The sequence below is a fragment of the Nothobranchius furzeri genome, chromosome 5 (genome assembly GCF_043380555.1).
Source record: "Nothobranchius furzeri strain GRZ-AD chromosome 5, NfurGRZ-RIMD1, whole genome shotgun sequence".
Classification (NCBI taxonomy): domain Eukaryota; kingdom Metazoa; phylum Chordata; class Actinopteri; order Cyprinodontiformes; family Nothobranchiidae; genus Nothobranchius; species Nothobranchius furzeri.
This window is the reverse complement of record NC_091745.1, coordinates 47881252-47893127: the sequence shown is the minus strand read 5'-3', so window position 1 is coordinate 47893127 and position 11876 is coordinate 47881252. Positions and strand designations below refer to the sequence as shown.

General features: G+C 44.4%; 2 protein-coding genes across 3 annotated transcripts in view; one reads left to right on the top strand and one right to left on the bottom strand.

Annotated features, from left to right (window-relative positions):
* The window catches only part of LOC107378803 (maestro heat-like repeat family member 1), a 37322-nt gene extending 33119 nt beyond the window's left edge, over nt 1–4203 (top strand). For both annotated transcript variants that reach the window (XM_070550842.1, XM_015949216.3), the window contains 11 exons: nt 1497–1666; nt 1736–1873; nt 2217–2331; nt 2414–2560; nt 2636–2702; nt 2764–2885; nt 2981–3130; nt 3235–3369; nt 3460–3562; nt 3752–3817; nt 3896–4203. In XM_070550842.1, the coding sequence (XP_070406943.1) occupies nt 1497–1666; nt 1736–1873; nt 2217–2331; nt 2414–2560; nt 2636–2702; nt 2764–2885; nt 2981–3130; nt 3235–3369; nt 3460–3562; nt 3752–3817; nt 3896–3972 (1290 nt within the window). In that variant the 3' untranslated portion in view covers nt 3973–4203. The remainder of the gene's footprint in view (nt 1–1496; nt 1667–1735; nt 1874–2216; nt 2332–2413; nt 2561–2635; nt 2703–2763; nt 2886–2980; nt 3131–3234; nt 3370–3459; nt 3563–3751; nt 3818–3895) is intronic.
* Nucleotides 4204–6856: 2653 nt separating this feature from the next.
* LOC107378804 (cholecystokinin) lies at nt 6857–9576 on the bottom strand. The gene is made up of 4 exons (XM_015949218.3): nt 9496–9576; nt 8089–8168; nt 7822–7999; nt 6857–7271 (listed from the first exon to the last, which is right to left on the bottom strand). Exons 1-4 carry the CDS (start codon nt 9509–9511, stop codon nt 7138–7140), a joined length of 408 nt encoding a protein of 135 aa, XP_015804704.1. The 5' UTR covers nt 9512–9576; the 3' UTR covers nt 6857–7137.
* Between the last annotated feature and the right edge of the window lie 2300 nt (nt 9577–11876).

Here is an 11876-nt window from a genome sequence, read left to right as displayed (position 1 = left end):
TTTTTACATGGAGACCATAGATGGATGCAACAGAGGGTTGGGAGGATGCTCCTGAACTCCTAAATGAGCGTCTAATCCTGCTGTGGACACGTGTAGACAATAATTTGCCATTTCAGTGCATCTTAGTTAAAATGATAATATTCGGCCTAAAACTGTCAGTGTTGCGCCCTCTTCAGGTAAAACCTCTGCACTACTTTTGAATTAAATCTGCCATCACCATTGGCTAAGAGGTGTACTATGAGGTTAACTGGTACCATATGATGTCACTGTGAGCCAGTGTGTGTATTTGTTAGCGGCTCCGCCCTCTCGGGCTGCGTGACAACGCCTTCTTGTCGCACATTTTTCAAACCAGAAATGGGAGTTGAGTTAGACTCTAGTAGGGGATGACTTTCTCTATCTCGGTTACGTCTGACGGCGTGGCAAGAGCTCCGATAGTAATGAGGTTGGTGGTGTTTTGTTGAAAGAGGTGGGACACCGTCTTATTTACTTAAAAGCCGACGTAGCGCTGAGTCAGAGCCTTAAATCCCTCGTCACCACGCCTGGGTTTTAGCTTCTACATCAGGTGAAATACAAACAGCAGGTTGTTCATGGAAGGTAGCTTTTATCCGATTTTATATCTGCATTTATACTGAAAGTAGTTTATTTTATTACTGCTTTAGATAATCAGGTGTTGTGTAGAAGGTTGTATCACAAGATTCATGATGTCATTGTGTAGGAATACAAGGATCGGGAAAATATGCTTGTTTGTATAAAAGTGCAGCATGGGATGTTTTTCTGGAGCATTTTTCACCATGCTACTTAAAATTCTCCACAAACTGATGGCAAAAAATCAAATCAATGCTTTGTCAAAAAGATGAATAATTTCAATCATCTCTGAAGCATACAGTCATGGTAAAATCTCATCCAGTCTTAACGATTGGACCATAACCCTTCCATCAGACTGCTCCTCTGAACATCTCTCACCACGCTACGCATAACTCCCTCTGTGCACGAGTCGCACACTCGTGTCTCGGAGCAGCCAAACTGGAAGCCAGCTGAGCTGCCTAGCGCCACAGGTGGATTGTCCCGTTCTGCTTTCAAATCTGATTTAAGGAGTTGCTTAACATGTTCTGTTTAGAGTCTGGTTCTGTTCTTGTAGGGAAACATTTGGGTGGCGGACCTGTTGTCTTGGAATGCAGCCTGTAGGGCTGGCAGAGCTGTGTGTGTATTGTAACAAGGGGAGGAGGTTCGGTTCGGGGTGGGCTCTGGGTCCAGCCGGTCCTGTTTCTTCAGACAGGCACACACATGTGTGCTGCACTATTTTCTGTGAGCATCAGATCTGATGACTCTAGCTTGAGAAAAGTGGGTCTCACCTTTTTGAATCCTTTGGTTTGATGTAGTTACGGCAGTAAAACATCACACACAGCACCTTTAATAGATGTTGCTTCCTGCAGATGCTGATGAAACGTTTGGTTGGTGTCCTGAGATATTGTGACTGAGGAGTTTTCTGTTTTCAGATGACATGTGGCCTAAAAGAGCTGTTATTAAACGGTCAGACTCAGGAGCCGGCGGTCGGTGTGTTTCCTCAGCTCTTCTCCTGCCTCACCGTCAGACTGGGAGCGAGTGTGGGAGTCGCTGCACCAAAGGACAACACCCACAAACACACCACCTCCATCCACGTAGCAGGGTACATGTCTGCTGTAATGCTGCAGCCATTCGTGACTTCTGTCATGTAATCTGGTTATTTTGGTTCTAGGGTCGCAGCTGATGCGCTCAGAATCCTGTTAGCCCGAGCTCAGTTAGATGAAGTCATGAAGCGCCTGGAGGAAGAAAACGCCTGGGATGTGATGAAAGAGCAGAGCACACACGTTCAGGGTGTGACCCTGTTGGCAAGGTAAACACACACACATACACACACACACTCTATTCCCCTCTGTGTGTCCTGTTGATGTTGGCTCAGCCTTTAATTCACTTCTTTTAGTTGAATTAATAGTTTTTCTGTTTTTTCATTCCTCTGTTTCATTGAAGCCTGTTTATGAACTCTTTAATGAAGACTTTGTACACTGTTTGGTTTTTAATGGGATAGCCCTGGTCTTCCTGAGAGACATACACACTCTTGAGTGCGTGTGCACGAGTCATTTTAATTTTGTGACGGTGTTTCTAATCTCAGGTTTTCCTTATTTAATCATGAAAGAGCTTTAGAAACGACACCCTGGGTTTGCTCATGTTCTCTCCAGAGCGATGGCGAAGCATGCCGGTCCCAGGTTGCCAGCCATCGTCGAGTGTCTTTGTCCATCTTTGAACAACATCTACGAATGTCAGAGAATTACCGTCACGGCTTTCTTCTCAGAGGTGAGTTTAAAACAGCCGTTGCTGTTTATCTTCCGGAGTCTGAAGTTTAGTTTTGAAGAACAATGATGATTTGTGATCCCAGCTGTTGAACCATCACGTTGTGACTGAGCTGATGTTGATAGACGTGTTGATGAACAACATGATGGAGAGGATCTCGGATCCGTGCTCCACAGTTCGCATGTTGGCCGTGCGTGGACTGGGCAACATAGCAGATGGCTCTCCTGAGAAGGTACACACTCTTAAACGATAACACACACTTCTTTATTCAGTCGCTGTCGGCTCATTTCAAACTTTTTACCGCAAGGTGAATAAATATGCCAAAGAGCTGCTGGCAGCCATGAGCTCAGGGATGGAGGAAAAAGATGATCCAGGTGAGTTGAGAGGGCAGGTAACGCTTTAGTCCATCAGGTAAAATGTTGGTGTCTTCTACAGGAAAACTCATAACTCTAGAAGCCATGTCTGGTCTGTCCAAAGTTCTCCTGCATTTGGACAAGAAGAACGTCCACTTACTGGTAGTCTACATATTCATGAAGATCAAACCGTTCTTGGAAAGCGTAGGTTTTTACCTTTTATGGCGTACGAGTAAAGTGATCTTCTCTCCTCTTTGGTCCCAAACACATCCAGACATGTAACTCTTAGCTGTTTCCAGGACAACGATGAGATCCGATGTGCTTCCATCCTTCTGATGGGGAACTTGTCCAAGTTTGGCTCAGGAGAGCAGGTGTTCAAGGACCAGATTCACAATGTTCTGGTCAGCTTACTGTTGCACCTAGTGGACCCAAACCTACAGGTGGTGAAGGTACAGGAGGACACACAAGATGGACGTGTGTGGTTGAGCCTCAGCAGTAGGGGCTGCCATTGAGCTTGTTTCATTCTTGGGCTTTTTGTTGTTGGACCTCACAGGCTTGCAAGTTTGCAATGCGAGTGTTCACTCCTGTGGTGGGGTCAGAGCACATCACAGCCATGTTTCAGAACCACCTGCATGACGACAAGAGCCTGCACTACGGAGAGTTCATCAATGATCTCACCAAGTACCTGGTGAGGAAACCAAACAGATCTTTAGTGTCGTCGACCATCAGGACACAACGTGGTGCCTGTGATTCTCACCGAGCATTTTGTTGGTTGTAGATCCAGGATTTTCCCTGCATGCTGAACTTCTACCACATCTCAGTCGTCCAGTTCTTCAAGAGCAACTGGCCTGAGATCAGAGCAGCTGCTGCCATGTTCATAGGTACCTCAGCACCCTACAGCAACCCCGTAACACTATCAGGCCCGCCCTGGAGACCCAAAGTCTCAAACACTAAACAGTTATCCTCTCAACAACCACGATGATCATTTAGATACAATTCAGTTTTGACTTCAGAAATGCAGAACATCATGTAGGACGGAGTAAAAGAGCTAATGGTGTGTCTGTCATCAGGGTTCCTGCTGGGAAATCTTCAACAGGAGCACCGCTGTCACATCAACACGGGCACCATCACTAAAGGTGATGCTCCTCCCATTTCTGCCTCAGTTAAGCTGCTCCGTGTTGTTTGGTTGTATTTATTTACGCGTTTCTTCACAGGTTTAGTGATGTTGCTCCAAGATCCAGATCCTTTGGTGAGAGTGAAGGCTGCTGAGGCAATGGGACACTTCCAGTGACACCACCAGACCGTAGCGCTCTGTTACTATTTAAATGTAGAGTTCGTACATGTTTCAGTTCACCGTGACGATTTGTGTTAAAATACATGCAATTTAAAAACATCCAAGAAAACCAAAAAGGACCAAGACAAGAGAAGAAACCAAACTTTATTTATAACAAATGTTTCTGCGATGAGCGGATAGTAGCTAGGTACACGAGTCGTTATTACAGGTAGATGTTAGCGACGTGTGTGTGTGTGTGTGTGCGTGCGCGCGTGTGTGCGTGCGCGCGTGTGTGTACGTACATGTCATAACAGTAAATAATAGTCGCAGCAGATCTGGGACGAGTCTGAAGGCTCGTAGCTCAGAGCTTGTTTCATGCTAACCTCCAGCCATAACTAAACTCATTTTACTTTAGTACCAGCAGGTTTTACTCTGACAGACGTGACGCTGCTGCTAATAAGCTAACCGACTTGTTGAGAACAACAAAAGTGCAGACTTGAGTGGTCTTCTCCTGTTTAGATAGCTGGGTTTCTGTGGAAAGAGCGTTGACAGTTACTCCGGATTCTTCATTCGTGGTTTGGATGTGTTGATTTTGATCAGACGGAGGTGCTAACGGCTAGTCATAGCTGCCACAGTTAGCTACCGATAGCCAGCTGCTGCTTACATTGACAAACATAAACCACTAAAATATCTATTTATTTATAGGAGTTGTTTTAAGATTGCAGAATTCCTTGGACTAGCTGTTAGCTCATCAATCCAGTTAGAAGTCATCTCTTTTTCACCAAACTGAGGCCATTTAATAAAAAGTAACTACTTTAAGGATATGAACGGTTTTAAACACGACTACGACCCCGGTGTTGTGACGTAGAGCACCGCGGGTTTCACCGAGCGTCCAGCCAGGGCTAAAGGCGCCGTCCCCGACGACAGCGGCGCTGTGGATGTTTCCATGCTGATGGTGTGTGTGTGTGTGTGTGTGTGTGTGTGTGTGTGTGTGTGTGTGTGTGTGTGTGTGTGTGGTTTTAGGGGACTGCTTCACAGGTGCTTGTGATGGTAAACGTGAGTGTTTCTCTGTCATTGATGCCTCTGAACACGTCCTGAACGGATTAGTTTTTGTTGAGTTTGGTTAGCGATGTGTTTCAATGAACGGGTGAAAAGCTGATCCTTCTGTTGCACTTTTCAACCTGATCTGATCTGAGCTGAGTAGTTCCAGATAAACGGTTTCCGTAGCAGCCGGGAGCTCCCAACTGATCGCCATTCGGTCCCTCCTGGATTTGATCCCTTTCTCAACGGGAATCTCAGGAATGATCCAAGGAAATGTTTTCAGACTTGGCTCAAATGTCGACTTGCACAAGAGATGACATTTTAAACATGAAGGTAAACTGGTCTCAGTCCGTTTTGAATAAGACCGCAGGGCTGTGCTCATATCAGTTCTCATGTCTGAAATGCTCCTCCAGCAGGGACTCGTGTCCTCGAGTCGTTTTAACACTAAGGCTTTATTTAGGGTCATCACAGTTTATTTAAAGTTGTACATTTTCCATGTCCGCCTTTTTTACGTACTGAATGGTGTGTGTTGGGTTGTGCTGAAGAAAGTGGACACAATGATTTAAATAAAGAATTCAACACAGCTAGAAAAGTGCAGCGCGTCTTTTTTGGGTGGTGAGAGATTTACAAATGATTGTTTGATTTGTTTCTATAATTTCATAAAATATGTTTTAGAGAATAAAATCCTGGTTTTCGGTGTTTCCTTGCTTCTGTCTTTAATCCTTTCATTTGCTTTGAGGAACGTTTCCCTAGAAATCCTGTAATAAAGGAATTTCCTCATATTTCCCTGCAGACCGGTTCCGTTAAACCATCTAATCTTTAACTGCGTCTGCACTCCTGTGACATTAGAAGTCCTTCCACCTTAGTGTGAGAGTAATACCTACCAGGTAGTTTTCATTGTGGGGATTTAGTAATAAATAAAACTGAACGTTTATCTTCTCAGTTGGACATTTTTATCCCGTTAGGATTCATTTGATGATTTTATTCCAGAGAAATGCTCCTTCCTGTCTTACATTTCCGGTTTGGAGTGTTCACTTTGGCCGTGCTCAGTGGGCGGGTTTAGGAAGTTGGTGATGTCATCAGCTCGTCACTTCAAACTGGGTAAAGTTGTATTTTCACTTATTGAACTTACTCTGGTGAATGAAACCATTTTTATGGAAACCCAGATGGTCGCTGGATAGAAACTTCTTGGTTTGACTTCAGTCTGAAATTCAAACAATGGTTGTATTATTTAGTCACGCAGAGTTTCAACAAATGAAACCATTTCTAAGCCAAACGTGTAAAAAAGAAAACCCCTAAAGAGTTTTGTTCTGTTCCTGAAAAGTGTCCACACACACGTTTACACCAAAGGTCTGAAGCTGAAACCGACTTGGAGCGTTTCCGCTGGTTCATTTTTACCAAGTCTCAGGGGCGGCGTTAGGCCCGGCTACTTGGGCTGAAGCCCCGGATCTTCTTCAGTCCTAAATCTGCCCCTGCGCAAGTCTTCAGACTTCCTGAAGAGGAAAATATCTCCGTTAACTCTCCGATGCTGTCGTAGAAACGACGGTAAAACCGGTGGAGAGCAGTCCTCTGTTACTGGAAAATCCTAATAAACACACATTTAATGTGCAAATAAAAATAATCCTTGTGGGATTATTAGGATCTAATAAAATGCCACAAATAGACACAAGGAAGTAGTTTAACGTAAATCTGAATCAACCTTCGTCTCTTTAATCTTTTTGTCTCAAAATGAGTTTTCATCCATCGCCGTTAAACGTCTTTTACTCCCACGAGCTGACCTAATCTGTCTCTTCTTCTTCAGCCTTGTTTTTTAGTGTGTTTAATCTGGACTTGTTGAAATAAAAACCACAGGAGGATTTAGGACTTTATGGAGTTTCTCTCTTTAATAAAATGATGAATGTTTTCTGTGGACAGGTGGGAGAGCAGAGGGAGATGGAGGAAACACGACTGGATGTTTCCCTCCATGTCCTGTAACGTTTGTGATCTATTGTGCGAAAGTGCGTTAAAGTGGAGCTTTTGTATTCACAGACCGAAGACCTTTCATCGGCAGTTTGTTGTTGCTCTGGTTGTGAGCGCAGTGCTGATCTTCTGTTATCATGAGGTGTGTGGGTGTCGATGGGGTGACTGAGAGCGAGCGGGCCTCTATGGGGAGTATTCGTACTCCTCTGCGCTGCGTCGTCCAAAGTCCATCCAGCCGAGGTAATCTCGGTCCTTTATCCTGTGGTTTGGGGCGACGGCTCTGCTGCTGAGGGAGGATCTGCTCTGGAAGGAAGAGCCTGGAAGAGACCGAACATCATTCTCAACCTAATCGCTCATAAACCTCATGTACCTCCATACCTCAGAACTCTAGATGACTCATGTACGCGACGTACCTGCATGACTCATTTACCTGCTCAAAGACCTCATGTACCTCCATACACAGTATACCCTTCATCTACCTGTCTACCCCGTGTGCCTCAATTCCTCACATTTCTCTGCACGTCTAATACCTCCACATCTCTCCATACCTCGTATATCTTGCAAATCAGACACTTGAGCTAACTTATTCTGACTTCTGCAGGTTCTATTCCTGTCCCTCTATGGTCTTCGGGTCCAGTGAGCTCAGCACGTCTCCCAGTCACACACAGATCCACGGTGACGGAGGGGCAGAAAGGGTTCGGGATGAGGGGAAATGACGGAGGAGGGGGAGGCATGGCAGCAGAAGGGAGGCGGGACACGCCAGATGGTGGGACGGGGGCGCAGCGGGAATGACAGCAGAGGGATGGATGTCAGGGGGAAGGCAAAATAAACAGAAATAGGGACATTTGCTCCAGTCAGAGCACTCACCTTTTCTGGAAAGGAGTCTGGCCAGGAGCTGGCTCAGGCTGTTGGGAGCATATTCCAGGGGCTGGTTGTAATGGGAGAACTGGTCTGAGGGGGGTGCTGGAGCCGAGCGGGCCTGGCGTGTGTGGTTGTGCGAAGTGGCGGGTAGGCTTTGTGTGACCAGAGCTTTACTCTCCACTCCCTGCAACAGAAAAGAAAGATGTGAGAGTAAAAATAATCCATAACCAAATATTAAATGTGAAAACACGCCTCTCTAAGTGTGAGTCTCACCATGGACGGTAAAGGCAGGCTCAGGGAGCCTCCGGACAAAGCAGCCAGGATGACACACACACAGATCCCTACATTCATGACTGACCACAGGAAGACAGGAGGGAGAGATAAAGTTACAGCAGATTCTTCATTCTTTTCATTAAGAGCAATAAAAGTATGTTTGATGAATCAAACACACACACACACAGAGACAGACAGGTGTAAGAAGGAAGCACAGTCGGCGGTGGACATTTCTCAAAGGAAGCACAGATTCTTATAAAATCATTTCTCTGATCTGAATTAACGAAGGCCGATGACATTTTTAGATAAATAAACGTGTTTCCTTCTTATTTAAAGTATTTATCTCATTCACATAAAGACACAGCAAACAGATGTTCCACACGTTTAACAGGATATTACAGGAAGCTAGTCAGCTTCATTAGGAATCTTCATTAGCTGTGAGGAAGTTTCTTCTTCTGAGAGAATTCTTCTGCAGGAAAACGTCCAATTAGATCAAAGCAGCAGCCGTTGCTCGGAGGCGATCCGTCTCCGGGTTTTATTACAGTTCAGGAACACATTCATCAACACTGAGCTCTTCCCCTGACTTAAAATCATTTTGTCGTTTGTTTTTGTCTTCTTTTAGGAAAGGCGTGAGATGAAAAACACTCAAATCACTCCACGTGATCGACTTTAAATTAGATGATATTATTATAGGCTCAGATCTTCTTCCTGTTAATCTTCACTGATTATTTCCCATATTTTTAAGCTTTGGAACGTGGCAGAACACTGGAGAAAGCGAGAATGAATGCTGATGTTTCACAGATTTCATCTCTGAAGCACAAAAGTGTTTGACTAGTTTGAATGAAACCTGAGTGTTGGTGTAAACAGTCATTCTCCTGATGCTAATATAATTCCTGCTGTTGCCTCATTAATTATTCATTGAGTCGGTGATGATGGGATCCAGCATCTCAACTACAACTCACTCAGTGAACATTTAGTTTTTATTTAAGGAGACAAAGAAAAAAATAGATACGCAGAATTTCATTAAAAGATGCAAATATTCAGACAAAGAAAAAAAGAATTTTTCTTTATTCATCGTCATTCAAATCTTAGAGAATTAGAATTTAGTTTTCCTTTTTCCTTTATCAGTAAACCCCAACTGATCATGTCATCATTTTTTTAATATCTGGTTCTTTATGCTTCCTCAATAATTTTCTCTCTTTGGTCAAAAATATTTAGTTTTTACATTATTTTACAAATAAAACTGGAAAACGAAGCTGTTTTGAATTATTCTCCTGAGACATTTGATCCTTTATGCTCACAAACTAAAAAAAAAACCCTATTTAAAGAAAACGGTGTGGAAAACATCCGCTGAAATTGAAAATGAAGAGACAAAATATTATCAATTAACAATAATAATTCCCTTACCTGCAGTTGTTGGCATCAGTTAGAGGATGATCTGAAGATGCTGAGCTTGGCTCCAACGTTCAGGCTGCACCAGAGTGACAGTGGGAGGGGACGTTTTATACTGACGGAGGGGTAGTGGGAGGGGCCTGGAAATGTGGGAGGAGCCTGGTGCTAGCACAGAAACTGGCAGCACTGACGCCACTGAAGACGCAGACATGCACACATGCTGAAGATGCACAACTTACACACACACACACACACACACACACACACACACACACACACACACACACACACACACTTTGAGTTCCAGCTATGGCAGCTTTAATTGTTGTGCCCACACCTCACACACCATTCAGAGTGAACTGCAGCATCACCGCTGACGCAGCGCGGCGCGCAGCCGCTCAGACTGGAATGGATTTTGCTAATTAAAGCGAAGGTTATTGTTTAAACATGACAGGCCCTGCAGCTACAGGAGGAAGCCATTTTCATTCTGAAGCTTTGCTTTCATCAAACCAACAATTATCTCTCCTGGGATTCTGACTAAATGATGAGGAAGGGGCGTGAACATAAAATCTGAGACTTTTCATGAAACTTTCCTGTGTCCAGAGTTGGCAGGCAGGCTGTGAAACGGCCTACCGCCTCACAGATTTCCTCTGTTTCTGCTTCCTTTTGGTGAAACTTAAATGTTTCCAATCTGAAGCAAATTTTGATATCAGACACACCTGAGTCGGAAAACAATATATCCAACCAATCAGATGTCGTGTGGATAAGTCATCTACCATTAGATTTAAACTATCGGGAACTATCTTGGAACAACTGCAGTCAAGCATTCATGATACCAGGTTAGGAGTTGGACTCGTCACCATTGGGAAATTTTGTCCTATTCTTCTTTACAGGATTTTTGTTTCAGCCACAGTGGAAGGTTTTCCATAACCAATGTTATAATTAAGGTCAAAGGTCAGATGTTCTCCTTCAGGGGTTTTTGGTCCTGAAGCAGCAGAGCAGCCCCAGGCCATCACATGACCACCACCATGTCTGACTGATGCTGTGATGACGTTTGTCTAAAATGTAAAGTTAGTTTTCACCAGATGGAACGAGACTCACTCCTAAAGTTCCACTTCATCAGTCCACAGATTCTTTTATAAAGTTTTCTGGGACGGTTGGGATGTTTTCTGATTTTGTCAGCAGAGGGGTTTGTCTTGGATGCCATATATGCCTAATCTCTCTTTGGTTGTTGTTACAACCAGATATGGTGGAACATAAAGAAAAGGCAAATGGGGGAGATTCCAAACAAACTGTTTTATTAAATAAGGTTCTTAAGTTAGGAAGAAGAGGCACTGGGTGATTGGGTCCTGGCTTGTATGCTGCCGGCAAGAGGGAGAGAGCATGGCCCTGGCTCAGGGGCCTCGGGTCGGGTGGACCATGATTCCTTCCTGAACTGGCAGGAACACTTCTGTTCCATCTGTTTCCCTCTGGGATTAATAAAGTATCTTTGCTTGATTTGATCTGGAACTGCTGGTGAAGCTGACCTCTATGTTGTGTAATTCCATGTAGAACCACCACTGTGCACCTGTGACAGCCTGCTGCATTCTGTACAGCATTTGTTTGGATCCTAGTGACCACGTGGAGGAGGAGCTAGAGCAGGACGAGAATGACCCACATCCACCACAACCCAACAATGAAGATGCTTCAAACTACAGAGACAGGATTTGTTCGGAGATGTTTGGTCGATTTAATTTCTGACTATGTAAAACGATTTCTTCGGTTTTAAAGTGTGAAGTAAACTCTGACGAAGTAAAATCCAAGCCGATCCCGTTCATTTTGTTTACATTTGTTGCCTGCCAACATGGCATCTACTCTCTGAGAGTCACGTGACGTCCATAGCTCTATAGAGTGGAATAGAGCTCCAACCCCTACCGTGCCCCTGGGATACTTTTTAAAAATGCCAGAAGCTGTCGGAGCGGACTTCTTACCGGACCTGGCCGGGGAACGCCTTGGGATTCCCCCAGAGGAGCTGGTCCAAGTGGCTGGGGTGAGGGAAGTCTGGGCCTCTTGCCTTAGGCTACTGCCCTCGCAACCCGACTCCGGATAAGCGGATGAAAATGGATGGATGGATGGACAAATAACAGATTTACATGTAAGTAGTTTAAATAGAGTGCTGTGCTGTTTGAATGTATGAACTGAACGCCAAGAGAAATCACTAGTTTGATTTTTCTCCGTGAATGAAATAAATATGTCAGACAGGAGCGTCGCAGGATCTGTCTGAGATCTGTCTCGGTGAGACAGATATTAGCAATCCAAAGTGCTTAAAAATTAAATACATCTTAGCCGGTTAATTGCTCTGATCCTAAAACACGTAAACGGCAGCATGCAGAACTCACGAGGCAACGTTTTACGAG

Coding starts and splice junctions, on each gene's coding strand:
- LOC107378804 (XM_015949218.3), bottom strand. Junction 8,000..8,088: donor GCCTGCCTTTACCGTCCATG/GTGAGACTCACA, acceptor TTTCTGTTGCAG/GGAGTGGAGAGTAAAGCTCT. Junction 7,272..7,821: donor CAGACTCCTTTCCAGAAAAG/GTGAGTGCTCTG, acceptor GGTCTCTTCCAG/GCTCTTCCTTCCAGAGCAGA.